This window comes from Sylvia atricapilla, chromosome 1 (genome assembly GCF_009819655.1).
Source record: "Sylvia atricapilla isolate bSylAtr1 chromosome 1, bSylAtr1.pri, whole genome shotgun sequence".
NCBI classification, from domain to species: Eukaryota; Metazoa; Chordata; class Aves; order Passeriformes; family Sylviidae; genus Sylvia; species Sylvia atricapilla.
Genome location: NC_089140.1, coordinates 29,502,863 through 29,527,603, shown reverse-complemented (window position 1 = coordinate 29,527,603; position 24,741 = coordinate 29,502,863). Strand labels below are relative to the sequence as shown.

General features: G+C 37.4%; 1 protein-coding gene across 1 annotated transcript; it reads right to left on the bottom strand.

The window, feature by feature from the left end:
* Window positions 1-386: 386 nt before the first annotated feature.
* Window positions 387-16,903, bottom strand: LRRC72 (leucine rich repeat containing 72). The gene is made up of 8 exons (XM_066318296.1): window positions 16,833-16,903; window positions 13,269-13,338; window positions 11,093-11,174; window positions 10,314-10,427; window positions 5,518-5,607; window positions 3,440-3,601; window positions 2,219-2,246; window positions 387-751 (listed from the first exon to the last, which is right to left on the bottom strand). The coding sequence occupies exons 1-8, from the start codon at window positions 16,862-16,864 to the stop codon at window positions 586-588; spliced, it is 744 nt and encodes a 247-aa protein (XP_066174393.1). The 5' UTR covers window positions 16,865-16,903; the 3' UTR covers window positions 387-585.
* Window positions 16,904-24,741: the final 7,838 nt, after the last annotated feature.

Genomic DNA, 24,741 nt, shown 5'->3' with positions numbered 1-24,741 from the left:
CCAATCCTGCTTTCATTCTCCTAATGGTGGTGCCTTGCTCATTGGAAATCTTTGGTTCCCCCTAACAGGCCACCAGACAACCTCATCTCCAACCTGCTTCCAACAGAAAGGTTGGACTAGATAAGCTCTAGAGATCTTGGCCACACTGTCTTGTGGCTCTGTGCTAACTTTAGGGAGAAGGAAGGAACTCAGAAGACAAGCTACAACCTGAAAGAAGGGCTGATATGTTTAGAAAGCATTGTTGACTTTAAGCCTTGACAGAATGGAAGGAGAAATATGTGGGAAGTGTATTGTAAGAAATAAAAATATTTATACTTAGTTTTCTAAAAATTAGTGTGCAGTTTAGTACTTTTGGATAACAAAATTATGGTAAGAATTGCATTTCAAGCAACTTTTATTATAACATTGCCCCTGTTTATCATTTGTTATCTTAATTTCTTCACTCACTATGCTACATATGATAAGTGTAACATTTTTTTTCTGGAAATTCACTTAATTAGATGCATTTAATTAGATGTGTTCTTGTTTTATTGAGCTGTTAACCTACTTATGGACTTAATATTAGAGAGAAGAATAGGTTTTTTCTCATCTAAACTGGACTGTCAGCTTCTCAAGGGGCTCTTCTGCTTTGTCTTTGAGCCGTCTTTCTTGACAGGTGGCTACTTTGTTCCAGTCCACAGAGGAAAATTCCATTAGAGATCTTGTCATTGCCCGTACTAAAACTGCATCTTCGGGGTCCTCAAATGGTACTCTGCAAAAAGAGCAAAGCAAGTCCATTACCTGAACATTTCCAAACCACTTCAGAACTCATTTACAACACACACTCTCTGGAAAGTGAAAGTAGCAATCATGATGGCACTAACAGGGAGGATTTAAAATTTTTACATTTTCAGAAGGTTTTCTTCTACCAAATTTAAGAAACAAAATGAGGAAAGGTCAGAGTCATGTGATTCTACTTGAAAAAATCATGCTATTAGTTATTTAAAAAACATTCATAGTAGATTTAAAAATGTTCCTTTATTTTCAATTTTTCCCCCACAAAAGTTATAATTGTATACTTTTAATGCTCTGATTTGATAGACATGATTCAAGTGATTTGGTACACATTAATGGAAACACATTTATTTCACTGTGGCTCTCTTAACTAGCCCAACAGCAAATACCCATTCTCCAAGCTCTGAATGCAGATGACTGAGCTTGTGTTCATGTGACCTCCTGCCACAGCTGCAGTCTGGGAGAGAAAAGCTGCAGATTCACAACATCAAAGCAGCACTGACAAGGAACAAAAACCTTCCAACACACATACAGTGTTAAAACTTTATCTTTTTGGAACTAATTTCTTAAAGATGTCCCTGTAGTAACACATCTCATATAAGCCACAGGACTATGCCCACTGAGTATAATGCATTTTGTCACAAAAAGGCACCTTGCAAAGCCTCAGCATTTCCATAAAGACTCCAGGCAGCTGTACATACATTCTATCAATGAGGACAGCTAACTGCACTGAAGGCAGGTAAGAATTAATTTTTCAGCAGAAATTAACTTGATTTTTAAAGAGCTGTGCTCAGAGTACTGTTAAAGGATATCATATCTAGGCTCTTATTATTTCCTTTAATGCATTTTTCAAACCATGTGTAAAGCTAGAAAGTAGAGCCAAGCCTGACTACATAAAGTTTGTAAATCTACTCTTACAAAGTTTGCATCTGAAATGTCATCACATTAAAATGAAACCTTTCTCCTGTCTCAATCCAGACACTGAGATAAAAGTTTTACATTTATTTCCATGATTTTGAAAGTGAACAGAATAAAAATAACATCACATCCACACTAAAAGAGTTTCATCCTACAAGTCATAATATTTTCCAGAGAGTGTATTTTGGAACAGCTAGTCAGGAGAACATTTTCTGGGACATAATACAGAACAGCTATTCTGATACTCTAATACTTTGAGCATGCTTTTTCTAGTGATCAGTGTTTGATCTAACAAATAAATGGCATTTTTATGTATCCATTTCCAAATGTGGAATACCTTTCAATACTAAATTTTAGACAAACTCATGTAGAGATGCAGCTATATTGAATACAAAGGCCTGAAACTATTTAAAAAGCTCATTTTTACTGGATATTTTACTGGATATCAGGGTATTTTTAGGCATGGGAAGAGAGCTTAAATGCTGCAGAGATGCAAAAGGAAGAAGACACTGAAAACATTACTTACTTATTTGTGTTATTTCCAAATTCATAACCTGTAACAGAAAGTTCAGATTTTGACATTAATGGCAGTGCAGCAATTTAAGTAGCTGAGAATTGATTGCCATCCTGATCCTAAATTTCTTGTTCAAATTAATTGAAAAGTAGCACATGATTTGAAATGTTTAAGATAATATTTTATTAAATTACTATGGAAGCAAGTATTTGCTGGGTTTTAAGTGTATGTAATTTTAAGTTTCTTGTATTTTATTTCCTATAGACATACACATTCAGGCTTTTTTTTCTTTCAAAGAAAATGATGCCACTGTATATGTGTATGATTGCAGGGTAGAGATAAAGACAGCTGTCTGGCTGCTTTGATAATCATCAGCAAAACAAATTATTGAATATACTTAAACTATCCTCTTTCTCAACCTCTTCAAAATCATTGTTAAATACAGTGCTTTCAGTTTTACTGTTGTACATGTATTTAAAAAAACTCGCAGGTATTTGATTACTTTCTAAACTTCCATCTACACCATTTAAAATGCTACAATTTCAGTTATCTGTGCACAATGGTGGTTTTAATCTTTAAGACATCAAAAAAGCTGACAAGATTGTGTGGGGTTTCAAAGTTGGTTCTGGATTGTGATACAAGTCTCATGGTTCCAGGTGATATTCACCTGCTTTCTTGGGCCAAGATCATGCTGTCTTCCAGAGCTGAATGTTTTAAGAACTCTAAAAATTGCTTTATATGCTATTATAAGACATCATTAAAATATTCTCAGATTGGAAAGCATAAAGAGGAATCTCCTTACAAAACCAGGCAATATACGTAAAATTTAGAACACCAGAAGAAAATATTTCTTCAGATTATCTTGTAAAAGCACTAGAGGGCATCAAAACTCTATCATGCTGAGCACTGAGAGTCAGAAGTGTATTGAGATGCTTTAAATATAAGTAAAACTAAACACAAGACTCATACTGACAAAAAAAAATTCAGTTATCTTTAAAGACAATTCTGTAACTACAGGGTGTGACTAGAATTTATCTGCCACAATATTCTCAGTAGAAGGATGTGTTCCCTGCTGCTGCTACAGCTACTTACTTTATGAAGCAAACCAGCTGAGCTCTTGATGCATTTATATTTTACTACTAAAACAAATAATTTTTATCAGATGAATGAGAAAAACTGTTTCTAATTCAAATGACCTAGAAATGTATGCCTTCCTTCAAGTGTTATAAATACCTGAGGGCATTATTAGTCTTCTGGCTGGTTGAGTGCATCTGCCAGATCCCACTGTAGTCCCCAGGGATGTATCTCTCTTCCCAAAAGCTGTAGACTGCATGACCCAAGCCCTTTTGGGGTTACAGAGATGAAGGGCTGTCTCCCTTTCTCTTGGTGTAACTACTGTTAAAAGGGATAGAAAAAAAAATAGGTTAATTTCTATCTGTTGAAAAGGCAGCATACAAAAGGTGATTCGTATATTTTCTGTGCAGTTTTTAAAGTGATGTTAATTACACAATTTCATGGCAATTCAAAGAGGGAACATGGAGTGATACTTTCTAAGGCTTTAGGGTGAAGCCCTGTACAACAAAGTGTTTTCTTCTGAGTGCAGTAGGATCAGACGTTTTAAATGAAGATGCTAGAAAACAAGACTTTTTGTACTGCTTAAATGAGATCTCCTGCAGAAGTCAGTAAAGATTCAGAAGTGTCTTTACCAACAGCAAAAACAAGTCCTGATTTAAGGACAGTTCAATTCCCATTGGTCAATTACAGATAAAACCCTAGGACTGCAATCAAAATAAAATTAAATTTTTTTCTGCTTTGCACTTTTAGAAAAATAACTTTTATTTTTAAACAAATAGTTTGAGGCTGTTAAATCAAATTGGGGATGCTAGCTTCAGTTTTATGAACCTTATACTAATCTAGTACTTCAGCTATGGAACAGAAGTCAGCTAAACTTTTAGAACAAGTAACTGGCAGAAGCATTTTCAGTTCAGGCAAGTTTTAGAGTCATGGTGTCTAGGGGACCAATTAGGAAGGAACTGCAATAGTCATGTCTAAAGGTAACAAAACATGAGCACATGTGTTGTGTGCAGGAGACAGCCAGGACCATGCTGGCCATGTTCGACAGATGGTGAAGAAGCTTTGTAATATTTTACAGAAATAGTTCACTAAATAGGAAGTCCAGGATATAGCTTGATAAAAATTACTGCCCCAAGTCTTAATTCAGGACTCACTACAGTAGAACTGCATTTAGGAGATGAAGTCCAGGAAATTTTCTAGACATGTAAATACAACACGCATTTTTCAGCACATTAAGCTTCAGTCATCACTCCCCAGTCAAAAAGTGATGTTTAATAACAGCCTGACAGATGTGTTAAGCACAAGTGTAACACAAGAGCAAGTGCTCAGGAGAGTGGAGGTACCTGTGCAAAATGACTGTGTGAGCAAATGGGCACCTGGTCAGATACAGCAATTCCTCATCAAGCTCTGGCACCTGCTGGGGCCCATCCAGCAGCTTTCCTTCAGGACGACTGCACAGCCTCCCAGCACCTGCACATGTCCTGCATCTGCCTTGCTCAGTCCCCTCTCAAGGAGGTGCTGGCTTTTCCTTGCTACTTTCTAACAGAGCTGAGGTAGGAATCAGCTACTTTCTCAGTGCTCTGATTTTCAGTCTTGTCAGTCAAGTTCTCCAAACAGTTCTCCAAACACAGAGACAAAAATCACCAAAGGTGATTTTCTGGGTACACTGCAGCATGTTTATAGATTCACTGATTTAAAATCTGGCTATTTTTAAGACAATTTTTTTTCCTGTAGAATTTACAGTAGACAAGCTATGAAAGATCTCTTGATAGCTTCTGAATATTAATTATATTTGAAAGCTTGGTCTGTGTTTACTTTATCAAGAAATGTGTATATAGATACTTAAACTGTACAGAAACATGCAGATAGCTCAGGATAGTATCCAAACCTAAGTAAGCACAGTCACTCATGTGAATGTACCAGTCTGAATGCACAGAGGTAGGCACATGTTTCTAAGCACAAGCTTTTATATTTACCCAAACAGACCAAGATACAAGAAAAGCCAACACAATTTAAAAAGAAAAAGAAACCAAAAACATTTGACAAAGTGTTTATGCCACGCAAACTCTTTTTGCTTGATAAAGCTTACAAAAATCAGGTATCTTGTTCATTAGTTCTCTTTCTCTATCAACAAATGCATGTAAAAGGACAGAGAGGATATTTTCACCTATTTTTCCAAACTGGTTAGAATGAAAAGCAACTGTCAGTGCTTTGTGAGAGAGCAAAGCAATCCTTACACTTCCTGTCAAGGAGCTGAACGGAAGGAAGGAAGTATATCACATAAAGCCGGTAGTCTGGATCATATGCCAGAGGGTTTTGGAATAGGTCTGCAAAACATAAACAGAAAATAAACAGTCACATAAAACAGTCACATAAAACCAAACCCAGCAAAACAACAACTTTGCAAGGCCAGGCAAATTAAAGGTCACTAGGAGGGAAAGATTTTGTACAAAATATCAAGTTCAAATTGTTCTTAGGATGGGTAAACAAAGCAGTCTCTACACATGTGAAATTACTCATCTAAACATGGACTGCAGGAACTGACTTACTGGAGAGTATGCAAAATATCATAGGCAAGAACTGAGTAAAAGTGTCATCATGCACTCCAAACCTTTAAAGTTTTTTTCTATTTTTTAAGTTCCACAGGGGGAAAAAAAAAACAACACACTGAAGTGTTCACCTTTGATTTTCTTGCATATTGTTAGGTAATGCCTATTTTAAACAGCAATGGTCCTTTAGGTGTGACAGCTTAAATGTAAGACACATATTTTGTAGGAGGATGGAATTTTTAATATCAGATGAGTTTTAGGACACCTAAGACTTTATCAGAGCTGATAAAAGGTTGTATCCCACAGATGCAATATAAAATGCAAATACACAGCCTTCTGATATTTTGACAGATGATAGGTTTGAAAAAATCAAGAAATGTAAGAGAAAATAGTTTCAGAGGGCCTAAATTCCTGAGAACTTGGGTCCCTGTTGCTTTCTTTGAGATTGGAGATACCAAAACTTGGCTAAAATTCTTATGTTCAGCTTTACATTACCTGTATAACCAAACCTTTGCAACACAGGTAACAACCCTGTGCTTCTGCTTTGCCGGGTGTGGAACATTAGCCTAGCTTATATGCCAGATCAGTTGGTTTAGTGACAGTGATATCTGAGGCATACTGAAATAGAAACTGGCTCATTCACAGGTGAGCTAATAAACAAGTGTTGTGGAGTGGGCCTCTTTTCTAAATAAAAAACATAATACTTTTTATCTCCTTATAGAGATGCTGTTCTTCCAACACGGAAAAAATAATCAGGAGGCTGTCACTTTGAGACCACAGCAGAAAAAAAAAAAACTTAATAATTTTTACAACTACTGCTACTGGCTGCAGTCATCTGTTTTTCTGAGGAGAGGCTGTGGCTAATACTTGCTCTAGGGTAGAAAAATTATGTCATTTTAGCAGTGAGGGAGAGGAAGATGGTATTACAGAAGCAAGTAAGAGATAGTAGAAGAAAAAAGTCTGAAAATACTTCACACAGATTTGTAAACTACAAGATGCAATTTCATGTTCCTCAGGACAAATGACTGCTGAGAGGGGTCAGTGCTTAATGGGGTTTAGCCGGTATTTTGAAGATGCAACAAGACTGGAATGAGAAGTTGTCCTCTCCTACACCTGTTTATGTGTTCAGGGGAGAATTTTAAATTTTAATTCTTTAACAATATTTTAAAAATCGCTCTATTTAAAATTAGTAAAACACCACAAGGTGGCAGCAAAAGAAAGTTCTATTTTAAGTGAACGATTTTTTTTTTTTCCCTAGAAAGTGTTAATCAGAAAGACTATTATGTATGTATCTGATAAGTCTGTTCTTGAGTCAAGAAAATATAGTATAGCACTCCAAAGAAAAAAATGTTTCAAAAAGATCTCGAAAAACAGGTATGTTTGGCAGTGGAATAGAATAAATATTCAAGAGAGATTTTTCCAAGGCACAAATCTTGGAAATTCCAGCCACAGGGTGGCTGGAAACCTATCCTGTGCCTCACACTTCTGCTCAGAACACCATCCTAAGCCTTAAAAAGCAAGTCCTGTAAAAACATAATACCCCTGAGAGGATTGATTCAAACAACAAAACTCATTTCAAAAATGGCCTTATCAATGCCTGAGCTAAAAAACATAGCATTAAATAAGTATACCACATCCCCTACCATGCACTAGCTGCTGGGAAAGTGAAAAAATACAATAAAGTGTCAAAAACCACTTTAAAAGCATTGAATAAAAAATTACCAAAAATTAAGAGTAATATCTATCAAAAACCACCTAGTTAATTACCACCCCAAGTTCCACCAACAAAGCAAATCCTGCCCAGTCTGAGTTCCTGCACAGAGTAAAAAAAAAAAAAAAAAAAATCCCTGTAATGCATGGGATGTTAAACACTTGTGAATGTGGATGCTCCTTGGACTACATCCCTGCTCAACAACACTGATTTGTAGGTTTGTTTTAGAGAATGTGCATTTTTCTACTACTCATTTTTACAATAAATTCAACTGTTGTACAGATCAAGATGGTTTTGTTTTACAGAACATCTGGGATCAATTCCTCGCTGAGCTATCTACTTTCTTGTCAAGGTCATGTAATTTTAGTTCTACAAATTAGGATAATGCTTTCTTCCTCCACAGTTTTGTCTGTTTTTTCTATTTGGAGTGTAGCAAAACAGTGTGCCTCTGCCACATGGGGCAGAAACATGGTGAACAAGAGAGTTTTCTGAGGTCGAGCAGCAGGATGTTATCAGCTGCGGACAATAAATCAGTTGAGGCAATTTACAGAGTCCACAACAAAAATCTTGGATTCCAAAAGGGAGATGTGAGCACAAGGTGAGCCCATAAAGAAACACTCAGAATCTCCCAAAAGGCTCCAGTTGTAAGCAGCATGTGCAGTAAATCTTTTCAAGCTGAGTGTCTTCTCAAGACACCTGATGAAGGATGGTTGTTGTGCTACACATCCAGTGCAGGGCAGTGGCTAAAATCATGAGAGAGCCTTCAGGAAGAGAAATGCAACATTTTGGCAGCTGAATGCTACTCCTGAAGCAAACAATAATAGTGTGTTTTAATAGTTCTATTGTCCCCAAGAGCTACAGAATAATAAAATGCTGTTAAGCATCCAGGAGCTCTATTGAAGGCTAGCAAGGTTTGTTTGTTTTTTTGTTTGTTGTTGTTGTTGTTGTTGTTTTTAAATCAGATTGGCAATAAGAAAGATCTACCTCATAACAGTGAGAAGTCTCACTGGTCTTGTTTTATAAAAGTGAGTTATGGGCACAGCCATTTTCAAAGCTACATGATGCAAATTCTGCACCTATTTAATATTTATTAATATTGAAAGAAGGTAGATAAATTACATAGTAATATGATATATAGGATATTACTTTTAAAATTTATTTTGTTCATTTACTGATTTAATTTATTTCAAATATGACAGGGCATTTTATTAAACCAATAGAGATCTGTTAATTCGAGAATTCATTATTATGAAATCCCCTTGAAGCAAACACATTGACAATTTTTTTCATGACTGCAAAGGTCAAGAAGGAATAACTTTGAAGTTATGGTTATTAAGGTTGTTAATAACCTATGGTTAATAAGGTTGTTAATCAGTTTCTTCCACTGATTACTGTTTACTCTTGTACAAATCTTTGAACTTAAAAACAATTTTTTTTTTTAATTAGGGTAGATCAGTATATTATATATATTGTCTGATTGTTCTTTCAAACACTTCCTTTTCTATGGTGCTAGCCAGTCCAATTTGCATTCAATTTTCACTGTGGCCTTTGTAACTGCCATTTGTAATAACTCAGCAGCTTTAACTTTAACTATCTGCTATGTATTTCCCACAGATGATTGCGACAAGTACAACAAACTTCCTGTGCTTGTTGTAGCTCCTTATTAATTTGTAGAGCTAACATTAAATTCAAGTGACTGCACCATTCATACATAGGATGTCTCTCCAGACACCGCCTAATCACTTCAAACAACTGCATTCTTAAATGGACTATTTTTTCTATCTTGCATATAATGAAAAGAATTTCAATAGTTTGGCTGGCATGTTGTCTTCCTAAACACTTGATTTGTTTTTCTTAGTTTTGGTCCAGGGTCAAGTTCAATGAAAAGTTTATTTTTTCATTCCTATTTTCCTTTCCCACTATCACATATTCAGTTTTCTGAATGCTTAAGGAGGTGTTAGGGCCTGGTGACATTCTGACATTCACCACCTTAACCATGTCACCAAGGCACAAAACTTGTTTACTGTCTTACTCAAATATGAAGCATTTGGCATGACCTATCTTGGCATTCCTTTAGGAATCATGGAAAAAAGACTTATATTTTCACTTCCAATATGTTAAATACCATATTATTCTACCTTCCCTGGAGGCTAATTCTTACATTGTAACTTAGTGGTGCCAACACTGTCCTGTATAACTTCATTTGAAATTTCAGAGATGGTGCTGTTTTCATTTTCAGCCAGTGTATCAGAAAGTATGCTCCTTAACAGACATTGTTATGAATAATACGTGAAGTACATTTATTCTTAGACTCTAGAAATCCACAGTCTGCCAAAAAGATGCAGAAAGGAAGCTCTACAAGCAAGAATTATTGAGGCAGGAATTTGCGTTCTATAACCTATCACTCACAATCTCCACAGCAACAGCACCCATTTTTCAACTCCTTTCACCTCTGTGATAATCTCACCATACTCCTGTGTTCCATTACAAAGGGGCAGCAGTAAACTGCTTAGACACCCTCCAAGCTATTCAGCCAAGCTACTGGCAGGCAGCAGCCAGAAGGTTAACTCCTCAACTCAGCTTTTCCTCAGTTGAAGTACTCTTTGTGGAATTTTCATGTCTTACAGATCTCTTTCTTCTGGCAAATTTGGCTGAAATTGCTAATTAGCTTCAAAACTTATTGGCAAATGATGCAGAAATAGACAAGAAACATCCTGATAAGAAACTAAAAAGTTACTACTTGCTGTTCTGCCAAATAAAAACAAGGTATTACTTAGAGTCTTCAAGCTTATCATTCCTTTCAATTCCTTCACTGTTTTGTCAAGTTTTTTTAGCTCGTTGTTGTGAAGAAAAAGAGTCTGTAATGAACATAAGTGTTTCAGAGCACCTGAAATAAAATGAAATATAATTAATCATTCTAACCATAGCTGCCTTTATTAGAACATTATTTTGTTATGCTGTACACTGATTTTGGTATTTTAGTTATCTATCTTTGCCTATGGTTTGGTAACACATTGCCTGAGATGTTAATTAAAACTATAAATTAAAGATATTTCAATATCCTTTTCACCTTTTTAGTCACATCCTTTAAACACGTCTATCTGATTTTCAGCTTTGGCCTGCTCATTCACAAACTTACAAGTCTGATAAAGCTATTTTCATCTACAAATGCAAGCAAAACTAAAATAGAAGTATAAGACAGATGCCTTTTTAAAATAAACCAAGTTTGGCACTAACTTTGCAAAATACTTCTGGTTATAAATTCTCAATATTAAATATGGTCATGTAAGATCAAAAAATATTTCAAAATTGCCTGACAGAATGTGAATGACATTTCATCCCTTAGACCAGAATAAACACATCACCTTATTGCCACTCAAGTATGCTGGAAAAATTAAATATCTAATAGTTAACATGTATTAATTACGCAGACATAGGAGCTTTCAACCAGTAAGTTACTTGCTGTCATCCAGTTTCATAAATTTGAATGCCAATACAGAAAAAAGAAAGTATAGGCCTCTGCTCAACAACTTAAAATGGGAAGATTGGTACCTGATATATCTGTCAGCTCATTATTGTTGAGATAGAGTTCAGTCAAGGAATAGTTTTTGATCAAGAAGGTTAAATCTTGGATCTGAAATTAGAGTTAGGCAAATTGTTATACATCACTCTGAATGTAGTGCTGGGGAATTATAAAGGTGGCCCCTTGAAAACTGTTTAACCACAGGTAGTTTCTCATATTTCTGTTTAAGATTCTTAAGGAGGTTTAAGGATACTCTTGACAGCTGAACCTTCATTAGAAATACTAATTATAAATCAAATACAAGCAGTACTTAGTACTTAGTACTAAGTACTAAGTACAAGCCTTAACTAATTTTTTGAATTACAGATTTAACATTTGTATTTGGAAACAGATTTCCTCGAATGACTGATATCCACATTTTCTCTTCCTTCTATTTATATTTGAAATCATTTTTATTGCCAGAAGATCTTTGTAGAGCATAGTAATTCTATGGTGATTTAAGAATATTTCTGAAATATATGATTGGAATAAACCTGGCATCTTGTTTTTAAATTATATTTTCACCAGCAGGTTCAAAGGGCAAAAATTTGTTCTAATTTACCAGAAATGCCACCTAATAGTATTTACACAATCAATTAGAGTTACAGATAAAAAAATCAGTATGTTTATGAGTATTCTCAATAAAGAGTTATCTTCAGTCCCTATGGAATTACACCTCCTTATTTGGAGAAGCTCAGTACCAACACACTTTTGACTCCAGTGCAAGGTAAAGCATCTGCAGTGGGATAGCAAGCTGACCTTTATAATCACTGCCAACTGGGAGTACTAATGGTGCTGAAGATTTTATCCTACAGTTTAAATACAAGAAAAGCAAACAGAATTTTATTCTTGACTCTTTAATTCTGTGATGGAAAGTAATTTGTTAGGAAAGGAATTCTTTCAGTCCTTGAATTTTGCCACTGACTCCAAAATAAATGTGTTTTGTTCTGTGCATTAATAGTATCTAAAAGCTGGAAGGAAGAGCAGAAGACAGAAGTTTTTCCACTCCCTTGTACAGTGGTTTTCCCTATTTTTGGCAAATCTTGTTTTCAGAACCATACAAAGGTTGCTTTTTTCCTGAAAAAATTATTGAGTCCAGAAAAATATGCTCCTCCTATTGAGGCATTTAAGTGAGACTTTTCCTTTGAAAAGCCACTGAGTGACTATTCCACACAAGTTATACAGAAAAACAAAAAAATGTTCTTTTTTACTGCTCACATAGGAAAGTGAGAGTTGTGCAAAACTCCAATTTATTTATCTTTTTTGATCAGCAAGATCAGTTCTGCTTAGTCATTAGGCCTTTTCTTCTTTCCCTTTAATATCCTTTAGCTATACAAGGAAAAGTCTTATTATACCTGTTATTTTAGTTCAACATTTTAATATATCTATACAGGTTGGAGTTTTTTTCAAAAATAGTTAGTAAAGTAGAGATCTTTTGAAGAATTGGACATAAGATGCCATATAACTGATACTAGCCTGGGGCAGCAGATATACATGCGCTCTGAAGTGACATGGAATGTAAATTTATTTTTTCTGCCGCTCACAGATTTACTTACTTATCTGAGCAAGCAATTCTGGAGATTTAAGAATTGGGCTCACTGTGGAAGTCATGTAAATTACTGTAGAGTAAAATATTCATACCCCATCATCCCTAGAACTGCAGTGCTGCTTCCTGTGCACAGGGAGAAGCTAATTTCACAGAGTTTTATGTCACTCTTGGGTGCATGACATCAAAAAGGAGCCTCACCTCGACCACCAGCCTGCCAGGAAAGAAACTATGCATGTCTGCAAGAATATAGAAGAAGAGCCATGCATTTCCTGCAATCCACTCCTCTCCTTCAGCCTCATCACCTCTCAGTCTGTACCAAGAACTGCCCCCTCTAGCTACACTGGGAACTCAGGAATTAGCACAAAACCTCAGCTTCTTAAATACACAAAATTTACAAATCTGATGTGAATCTGAAGGAAAATATATTAACTTATGCTCTGGGAAAAAAATAAGTTTTCTTCCAATCTGTTACATTCAGCAGTTAAATTAGCTTGGAAATTAAAAATAATTTATTAGTTTGACAATTATATAATATTTTATGTTGGAAAAAAACGCTCAAAATAATAATCAGGGAGTATAGATGCATTGTTCTGCTCTTTAAAGGACTATCTTATTACCTTATTGTCATTAATCCACAAATACCTTAATCTGCGAAACTGTGATAGACTTGGGATATTTCTTAGTCCTCTGGTGTACAAAAAAAAAAAAAAAAAAAAAAAAGTAACAAATTCTTAACATTAATAGTGCTTAGGAATTTTATAAATATTTAAATTTTCCATAAATAACATTATACAAGAGTTAGAGAGGCACACTTAGAATTTATAACAGAGAAAGACACAAAGAAAAGATGGCAGAGACAGTGTAAGCACTCTGCACACCTGCAAGCATAACAGGGCAGCAGGTGGTAAAGAAACAGGAACAAAATAAGTGATACATTAATTGCTTTTCCATAACAGCATGAGTTATGAGTCTGAGTTACATGCACTTTGCAGTTTGTAGAAATCCTGCTCAGAACACAGGAGGCAAAGTTTGGCACCCTGGGGACATGAAGCTAAAAGGAAAACTGCTTTGAAGGTGCAGCGGGGAATGTCCAGCCACAGTGCCAGAGAAGCCAACAGAAGACAGAGATCAAGCACTTCAATGTGCACTTTTTATTATTTTTTTGTATTAGTGTATATTATGAAATATTTTGCCTCTTTTCCATTCTTGTCCTATTCTCATAGAAACTTAGTACATCCACTGAGGCTGAAATGACCCTCCATGTGCTAGTATGGTTTTATGTTTAATTGTGTATCTCCCACTTTGAGTTATAGTGTACTATAAGTACAAAATACCTACCGATCAGAAATTATTAGTGAGCTGCCAAGTGATTTTAAATAATTGCTCTTCTTTATTTTCGTTGCTATAAATAAATGTTCTTAATTTCCACTAGAAAAATTATAGATTACTTTTACCAAATAATTTTTAATTGCCGCAATAAAAATTCCCTTGTGGATTTTAATGTGTTGCAAGATGAAGGCCAGTGTTTCAGAAAGTAACAAGACTGATAAAAATTAACCTCACAGCATCAGGCTAAAGGCATGTTTGTTTCCCAACTGTGAAGTCTGGTCTTTCCATGTTGTCTTTTTATTTCTCGGTTTTTTTTTTTTTTTTCAAAACACACCCTCCAGGTACAGACAAAGGGAGGGTGGATGCCTTTCCTCATCTTGATTTTGCAAAAGAAAAGTCTGTCAAGAGCAAACTCTACAAAGTGGAGGTGCTGTACTTTTAGTCCCTTGTATTACTGAAAATCAGATTATCCTCTCGTGTTGTTACTTTAAACTGTTTATTTGGCTTCCTCAGATAAGCCATAAAAACCAACCCTGCAAACGCATACTCAATGTGTCTACTGTCACAAGTAATAGAAAAAGACATTACTGTAAGCAGTAGGGAAGGCCAGATGGCTGTTGATAAAGAGCTCCTACAGAGCTCCTGTCTAATTCTCCTGTGCATCCCTGAACTACATTTCAGGTAGCAAAGCCAAAAATTTTTATATTCTTGGTCACTGCCATTCTTTACATTTAATTACAGCTTTACATTTAATTGGCTTTATTGCCTGTCTAGTAACAGCCTCATCTTGACTATCTCCAAGCCTCAATCTGTTAGTTTTTTGGTTTTAGTTTGTTTTGTTGGTTTGGTGTTAGGTTTTTGTTGGTTGTTTTTTTTTGTTTTGTTTTGGGGTTTTTGGTTTTTTGTGGTTTTTTTGGTTTTTTTGTTTTTTTTTTTTTTTTTTTTTTCATATTAAGGCATTTAATTTGCCCACGTAAAGCTTAATTCCTCTAATATTTTAAAAGAGCCTGTCCTTTTCTAGATGCCTTCCAGGCTTTGTATGTCTTTCATAAACTGTTCCTTTTTGGCCTGTAGCACTCCTTTTTAACCTACCGCTAAGTTAATCAGTTTTCCTGGGATGACAGCTTTCAGTGTCCAAAATACTGTTTCATATCCCTTTAATAGTAGTGATTTAAAAATATAAACTCATTCCCTCTTATTTGATTGACTTTAATTTTTTTTTTCCGTTTTCTTATTTCAGCTAGCAGAAAAATATGTCAAACCAACAGTAAAGGAGGCACGATCTGATCCTGAGGCTGGGTGGGGTTCAAGTGTATATAAATTGATACAGAATAAAAGGAGTTCACTTTTATCCAATCATGAAAGAATCCATCTTGCATCATCCTTATCAAAATGGTTTCATGGGAAGACAGATCACTACTGTATCTGCCATGTGAACATTTCTTTTCATTCTATACCAAAAAAATACTTGAAAGCCAGTGAAGGCACACATTTAAGCATTTAAACACAGAAAATATGCCTATTAGGACTGTATATACTGTCTTAATTCTTTACATGTGTGGTATAATAATTCTATTGTTTAGAAAGTATGTATATATATGCACCTTGTAATTTTCTCATTATTTAAACTTCTCCCTTAAATTTTACCTTTTTTCTTCTTTCTAAAATGCACATTTCAAAAAATTTGACAGTAACTATATGGTTTACCTCACAAAGCATCAAGTACTCTCTCAGTATAAATCAGGAGATGTTATAAGGAATTTAACCATATTAGTGAGGACATTTAGATTTTAAAGACCATATGCTTTCCACTAAAAACAGACTGGACAACACTGAAATCCCTTAATCCTGTAACACTTTTTTGTTTTGTTTTGTTTTTAAACTCAGTGGACCAAGAGACCTTGAAAACCTTCTCCCTGAATTATTAAACTACAATAGCTTTTCTATATGCTATCAGCCATGTGAGCAGTGGATGCAGTTGTGAGGCTGCAGACAGGTATGCAACACTTGGAATTGTGCCCTGGCCAGAAATTCAAAGCATGCTTCCCCAAAACTTTGAAGTATGTCCTGTCATGTATCCATCCCTCTATGGCAGCCTCTCAGCATGTTCATGCTACAACATACACCTCTATCAACCTAGATCACCCACAGGTTCATGAAAGCTTTGCCTTCCTTCACTTAGCACGTCTTCTTCTCCTCATCTGCCCTACATCTCAAGCTGTTTCATAAAGCTCTCAGAGGAGATCAGCTCTCTCATCAGTACTGCCTGCCCAAAATAAGTGTTCTTGTGCTTGTGTTCACTTAGCGTTGCCCTGCCCTCCCTTCCGTTCTCAGCAATACAGATGCAGGTAATTTTCAAGGTGGTACGACTGAGTTTTGCTATTGCAGTAACACATTTCTTCGGGGAGGTCAGATATTTGGCAGTACTTAAACTGGGCAGGTCCCATGTTCTTTCATTTGCCTTCTTGATACTCCTTCCACCCAGCCTTAGGAGCCTGTTAGAACAGGCAGAGATCAGCCCATCAAGTCTCACTCCTCTGCTCCCCATGGCAGAAATTCATGTACAACTCTGTGAACTCATAGACCCTCAAGCAACTCTGGGATGCTGGAGACAGATTGTGTATCTGGGGATGAGGCTGCTGGCTGTGAGCACAGTGCTGCTGTGTGTGTCAGCACACCTTCACCATTTCTTCACTCACTACATGTATGGAACATGTAAGAATATGATTTACTGGTATTTCACATATAAATGATGTTCAGAAAGGTTCTGATACAGAAAGCACAATGAAAGGTTACCATTTACTGCGTGCTCTACTTTTAGTAAAAGTCAAAACAAGAAATATTTTACTTACTGTCTAGCCAGGTACAGTGCTAGGACATCCATATTGCTCTTGTAGCCACAGATCTTCAGCTGCTTTTCTATTGCCTGACAGTATATGGTACCTTTGTCAGTATAGCATGCTGCATCACTACAGATTCATTACATTGTAACATATGTAAACTCAGTGTTTAAAGTAACATGCAGACCAGAAATAATACATGTATCACAGCACCCTGCAAACTGTTACATAGTCTAAGAGAGATAAAGACGTATTAAATTTCCAGTCTCTATTTTAAATTGATAAAAATACTCTAGTGATTAGGCTACACTTAACTAATTTTCTTTTCCTATGGAGAATCATAGTTGGTAGGCATGAAGTGAGAAATTAATGTATGTTAGCTGGAGAATGGGCTTCTCACTCAGGTCAGCTAACCCAGTACTTGTGACGAAAAAGGGAACTGCTACTTTGCATTACAGTGGCAACTTTCTTTTATGCAGCTTTACTTTAAAAATGACCTTTTTGAACTACGCATCTAGAAAACTCTGCTTGTACATTTAACACTGAAAAATGCAGACGATTTTTTATTTTCAGAGTATGTTACTGATGTGTCATAACTTGCAAAAGCAACAAACCCCATTAACATAAGAATTATGGATCTGTCTTACTAGTGGTTGATAAAAACTAAAACGTGCATCAGAAAAAAAATGGGCTTAATAAACGAGCTATTGTGCCCAACATCACTGTGATCACTATTGTTTGAAACACAAAATTGATACAACTTTACAAGTACAAAATGGCTCGGAAGCACTGACAGGCATGTCAGGAGTGGCCTGTATGGGCTGCACGACCACTCCAGCGTGTTTTGGGTGTACTAAACCTGCACAAAATAACTTGCAAATGCGTGGGACCGGTGGCACTCTCTGGCTGGAGGCCGGCAGGCTGTCGCAGGCTGCTTGTTCCACAGAGGGCTCTGTGGGACCCCGCCTCTTGCTCGGCACGGCCAGCTGTCAACCGCAGCTGTCGCATAGGGGCAGGATCTGACATAAATGGCCACAGTTTAGTTTCTACACGTGCAAAATCTGCCCGTGGAACACCAAGTGATCTCTGGAGAAAAGCAGCCTTGAGGCACCCCAAGCGGGCCGATGTCATGCCCGGCACTGCGGGACACAGCGATGGGGAGCGCCGACGTGACAACGGGCAGACAGGCACACCTAGGGCCGAGAGCACCGACCCCGGGTGTCGCCTTCCACAGTCGCGAGGGCTGTGCCCAAAGATTCGTATTTCGCACTCGGTTATGCGAGATCTCGTCCTCTCCCACCCCGGAGCCCCGTCCCTGTCAGCCCCGGCTCCCCGCCGCAGCACCGCGCGGCCCGGGCGGGGCCCGCAGGGCTCAGGCTGCCCGGCCGCCGCCTAGGAAGGGCAGGAAGGACTGCTCTGGCTCTCTCGGAGGATCCCAGCCGCTCGCTGCCGCCCCGGGGCCGGCTGGAGGAGCAGAGCACCTTCCGCCGCCGCGGGAGGACGCGGTGCCCCTCGCCTCGGGGCGCGACGGCGGTGCCGAGCACAGCCAGATGGTGAGGCCCAGGCCGCCGCTCCGGGCGGAGCGGGCCGAGGGCAGAGGAGGGGCCGCGCCCGCTCACCTGCCCGCCCGCCGCCGCCATCTTAGGGGCTGCTGTGGGCGGCCGCGGGGCGGGACCGCGAGACGCGACTGAGCTGAGACGGGCTGGGCCGGGCTGGGCCGAGCTGAGCTGAGCCGAACTGAGCTGGGTCGGGCCGGGCTGGGCTGGGCCGGGCTGGAATGCCGGAGGCAGTTTAAAACAGTACCTCTGAGGTCGAGTCGGACCTGTGACTGATCACCGTCGCCTCAACTAGATCATGCCACATCCGGTCTTTCCTTAAACGTCTCCAGGGACGGTGACTCCACCAGCTCTTCGGTCAGCCCATTCCAATATCTTATCACCCTTTTGTGAAGAAATTATTAGAACAGCTTGACACTATGTCCTCTGGTCCTGTTACTGGTTGCCTGGAAGAAGAGACTGACCCCATCGGGTACACCGTCCTTTCAGGCAGTGTAGAGAGCGGTAAGGTCTCCCCTGAGTCTCCTTCCCTCCTAAACACCCCCAGCCCCCTCAGCCACTCCACATCAGACTTGGGCTCCAGACCCTTCACTATCTCACTTGCCCTTCTCCGGACATGCTCCAGCACCTCAATGTCGTCCCTGAACTGACGATCCCAGAACTGGACGCAGTAGAAATAGTAAATCAGGACAGGGCTTTGTGCTGGGGAAGCAGCTCCATGGCGAGTGAGGGGTGCCCACACCAGGAGCCAGGACTCGGGCAGAGGTCCTGAGTGGGCCAGCGAGAGATCCTGGTGGGCTAAGGGAACTGGGAGAGACTTCTGATACCTCTGGGCTGTCTCCTGGATCATATTCACTCATAACCCAGAAAAAGAGTGCTTTTTTTTTAAATTTTTTTTAATGATATTCCTATGGTTTTTTTATTTTTAAGTACAGATCCCATGTCCATATATGTATATCACAGAATCACAGAATTAATTAGGTTGGAAGTTCACTGAGTCCAACGTGTGACCAAAACTCACCATGCCCACTAGACCATGGCACTAAGTGCCACATCCTGTCTTTCCTTAAAAGCCTTCAGGGACTGAGGCTCCACCACCTCCCTAGTCAGTCCATTCCAATGTCTAATCATCCTTTCTGTGAAGAAATTCCTTGGAAATACATGTCACTTATAAAGAAAACACTTGTGCATTTAATTTACAGCTAATTCACACCATATGTATTACTCCCCTGTAAGTTGCAAATCACCTTGGTGCCTGAGAGCCCCTCTCCCATGCTGGCTCCTGGAGTGGGCCCACTGCTGCGACAGTGCTTTGGATTGAGTTTGGCTGTAAAGTAACACAAAATGTTTATGACATCCACATGTGCAAGCAACTGTTGCCATGTTGCTATTTTTATAACCATTTTACTGCATAGCACAAGCTGAAGAATAGAAAAAGCCATTTCCAGTGTGTGTGTGTGTGCACGCACTCATGTGCAAGTAGGACAATAGAAAATGTTTGATCAAGCTACAACAAAAATATGTCTGAAAACTTGGAGCTTTATTTAGAATTTAATTTGCGCCGAGTATTCAAGTTAGCAGAAATAATCATTGTAAATTATGTGTAACTGATATACAAAGAAGAAGAGTTGTGTGTGCAAATATATGAATAAGCTGTCCCTCATGGAATTAATTATGTGCATGCCTTTGCTTGTTCAGACCATTGAATCTAGATGTAGTGTGTATGATGGAGGAATGGAACTACAGTACAAGTATTATATTGCAAATATCTAATTTTCATGGAAAAAATTCTGTGGGTGGTTTCTATTTCAGCTAGGTAGCTTTAAACAAATAGAAACCTCAAATAAGAAAACTAGACATGTTAAAGGTATAAAAATGACAAGAGAAATTCCTTTAATCCCTAATTTAGCTTCTGAAAATATCTCTAGGGTATTTAAAATCATGAAAAGAGGAACTATAAGGGAGAAGAAGAAACTGGTACTGTTTTTTTTTTTTTAATTCAAGTTCAGTGTTTTCAATCAACAAGATAGAGCTACCAGTTTACAATTGTGAAAGGCAAGGTAGTTATTAAAGCTACATTTAATAATAAAAGTGGCTTATCAACTAGTCCAATTAACAAGTTAGGGCTAGAAAATTCAGTAATTAAGTATGGGAAAAGGGAGAGAGAGAGATGGAACTTCTGGAAGGTATTTTGTTGTATTCCCTCACAGAGGTGTGATGTACATGGGGTGAGGGGTTTTTTTGATATGTTTCGGTGTTTTGAGGTGATTGTCTCTATTAGCTACAGACTTAATCTGGATAATTAAAGAGAGACTGTCTCAAATTCAGTAAAGTTAATGTATATTTTTTTCTGTGTTTGCAACTTGACTCTTAAACTCCCCAATGAATTTAAAGGAACTTGGGCAGAAAATGAATATTTTTTTTTATTCAGACTGAACTGTCATCAGATTTTACACTGGCTTGGTATTTTTTCCAAAATACATAGCTATCACCCATTTATTACTATTCCTGAATTGCTGTCCATAAGTGAACAAATGATCATTTTTCCTTTGGGTTACTCAGAATAATGACTGACTTGCTATACATATTTTTCAAAAAAACTTCTCATATTTATGTAGTAAAAATACTTAATGTGCTTATGCATGGATAAGCAGTTGCAACAAGCCAACATGACCTTATAGTATGTGATAGCAGAACATAGAAATAGGGGAAAGCACAGACAGATCTGCTTTTACTGACCAAGGTGATAAAGGTGACAAAGGGCAGAACAGGAGGTTACTGATTTTGTAAATCATCGGGCTGCAGGTGCCTTGGGAAGTGACACCTTTTGTTTTCTACTTCAGAGGCCTCCTGGTATGCCCATGCTTCAGTCACACACCAAGGATATAGGAGATTGCAATTTTATTGCTTTAGAGACCATATTATGGAAACACAGATTTGCTAGGGGCAATAAAATTGAGATTAAACCTGATTTAAAATGTAACATGTTTCTGTTACATAGATGCCCACATGCTTCAACATCTCTGGGGAAAACTCTTCTGTGGAAGAGTTTTATCAGAGTCTAGCAACTGACAGTTGGACAATAATGATTTGATGTGCTAAATCATTCTGCCGTTTTTTTACTTCCCAATGACTTTGACAGTACTTTACTGAAAAACAAATAGCACCATAGCTCTTTGTAACTTAAAACTGTTGTTCAATGGCTGTGAAAGATGAAATATACAAAAACAAATGCCTAATATGTGATATTTTTAATCACCAAAGTTTATAATCTTCAGAATTCAGTTATTCTTTCCCTAGGATATTAGAAAAGGTACTGTGCTGTATGGCTTTTCCACAAGGGTATTTTTAAAAACTGCATCTACATTGTAAAGACTTACCTAATTTACATTGGAAGGATTGTCTGGAGGTCATTTAGTCCAACCCCCCAAAGAAAGTAGATTCAACTACAGAATTATTTTCCATCTCACAGGTTTGTGCAGTTCTGCTACTTATAGAACATCCATCAAAGAACAAACTACCAGGGAAAAATTTAAAATTGCCTGTGTTATACTAATGATACATAAAAATTAGTACAATTAACTTGTTTTTGAGGTTATTAAATATGTTTCACCTGGAAAGCGAAATGCAAAATATTGCAGATAAATGTGTAATTCCTTCTTTTCTTCTTGTAACCGGAAATTTGTTATCAGTGTTTATCAGGTGAAAGCCAGAAGCCTGAGGAAAGATCAGTAGGACATCCCACCTGCATTCCAGCTATTGCTCCAGAAGAGTGCAGTTCTCTTGTAGGTCCAGTAGCTGCAAGCCCTGTGCAGATGTTTCAAATACTCAGCTCTGTCTAAAGCATTCAGGAATTTGAATCACTTCTCTCACTCATGCTATTAATCTTGCTGATGGCACTGATAACATCCCAGCAGTCCTTTAGCAGGTTCAGGAGCAGAATTTTGGGAGGTGGGTTGTTTGCTTTTGCTTTTTTTTTTTTTTTAAATAAATAATACAAAGTTGATCCTATATCTAAACAGTTCAGACTATTTTTGGCTTGAAGGTAATGATTAACTGAAATGGTTAGGCTGTTGCCTGAGAAACATTATTTAATTTTTCTAGTATTATGTCTAATATAAATTAATATATTATACACAATGGTGAGTGTAAGGAAAGAGGATAAAAAAGTCCAGATGCAACTTATGGCCAAATTGTCCCAGAAGGCTGCATCATATGAGTGAACCACCTTGTTTGAATCCAGCTTCATTGGGACTTGACAACTGAATACTACCCTGGAGAATAAAGACCACCACCTCTAATGTGACAAGCCTGCTGGAGAGGAGGCCCAACAGGTTTATAAATATTCTGTCTTATTTTTCTATCAGCATGATTTGGGCATATCTATCAGCATGATTTGGGCATATCTACCAGCATGATTTGGGCATATCTTTCATTTCAACACAGCCAGCACTTAACTTTGTTCCCTGGCCATTCTGCATGCTGGAATGTTTCTGCAGTTTGGCTTCCAAGTCTGATCAACAGTCAGGAAAGAAATTATTGTTTGTTGCAGCTATTTTATGGGTATGTAAACAACATTCTGCAAACAACATCCTTGTGGCAAATGATCCTATTACTCCAGTCTCAGAAATTTATATCCTAATCTTTAAAAATGTTTTATGTGCACTTCCACAGTGGTTTGTAGCTATTCTAATATATATATATAAAAATATATATACACAAATATTGATGGTATTTTTCATAAAAAAATATTATGCAAGTTTAAAACTTTTAATACTGCTTCCTAACAAAGTTGACTACCTTAACCTTTAAGTAATAACTGTTTTCTAGAAGAATAACTGCAGAGCTCTCTACAGGTAGAAGTCAATACTTTTCTTGCTGATGACTGATCCAGTGTACCTGGAATTCAGAGAATTCTGTCAGTGAGCTGTTTTGTAACCTTCAGATACTGAAAAAAAGCTTTAGCTTTTCATTTTCAATAATATTTAATTGTGATATCTGCCAATGTAATTATCAGATGTAAACGTTCAGTATTATCTCTCTTTAATGTGTTGACAATGAGACTGTGCTTATATGGTGCAAGACTACCACACAGAGATGCACAAAAGCAGTTCTGAATCAATTTTCCTGGGTGTTGGAGGGTCCATATCCATTGCTGACCTCTAAACACTCTCTGTGGAGCCAGGAGGGTTTAGATAAGGTGCTCAGAGAGCATAAGTATTCCCAATAACAAGTGTAATAACTTAATTGGTCAGTTAATGCCATGAAGATAATACATGTCCTGTGCTGAATTCATGCAGTAATATTAAATAGATACAAATGATTATAAGTAATACAAATAAAACTAAAGTCTGAAGAAGAGCTTGAATTTATACATGTAAGAACTTGCATGTACATTCATTCAAAGGAAAAGGAGTTTAATGTTGATACCAGGACTCTTAAACTATTATCTGAATTATATAAAAAAAATCTCTTTATTTATATAGTACTGATCATACATCCTAATCTAAATATGGAATACATTATGTCTCTTGGCTATGTGCACTGAAATTGGTTCTTCATGCATTCTGCCTTGGGAGGAATTCTGACTCGTCTGTCTCACTGATTTGATATTTTGATATCCTTGTAACTATTTGGTCTACCAAAGCTCTACTGACTTGAATTGTGTGAATGAATTACATATACACTATGTTACTACTGCTGTTCTTATTCTACAATTCTTGCCATATACTCAGTACTGTACCTAGGCTAAAGCTACAAAAAAGTAGCTAAACCTAGAAAAGAGTTAGGGTCAAATGACTTCTGGACACCATAGCAGTGCATCAAAGGCAAGTGATGGATTAATTCTCAGTTGTCTCTTAAATTTTTGTACATGGCAAAAGCCACCATTGCATTATTGTCCTGCACAGAAAATAGAATCTAGACTTGGAAAATATCTTCTAAATCAAGTCCACAATTTTCCTCTTAGTTTCATGTAAGCGCATTCATAAATTTGTCATATTTTTGTCAATTAGCAGCAGAATGAAAATACCATAATTATGTTTCACAACTGTTTCTCTGTTTGTTTCTTCTTTCTTTCATTCATGTTGGATAAGAAGGGAGCAGGTGGCACTGAATGGTGAAAAGTTGGAGGAAATGCTTGAAGACCAGCTTCATGAACTTCAGCATTTTCACAAACTACATAATTGTTACTGATTTCAGAGGTTTTTCTACAGCTGGTAGGCATGATGATTTCCCTTTCACAGAGGAACAGTTTAATAAATTTAGATTAAAATTTTCTTTTGCTCATATTCTCATTTTCACAGTGATTTTTTAAAATTATATGTATGGGTATGGTATGTATATTGATGTGTATTGGCATTATT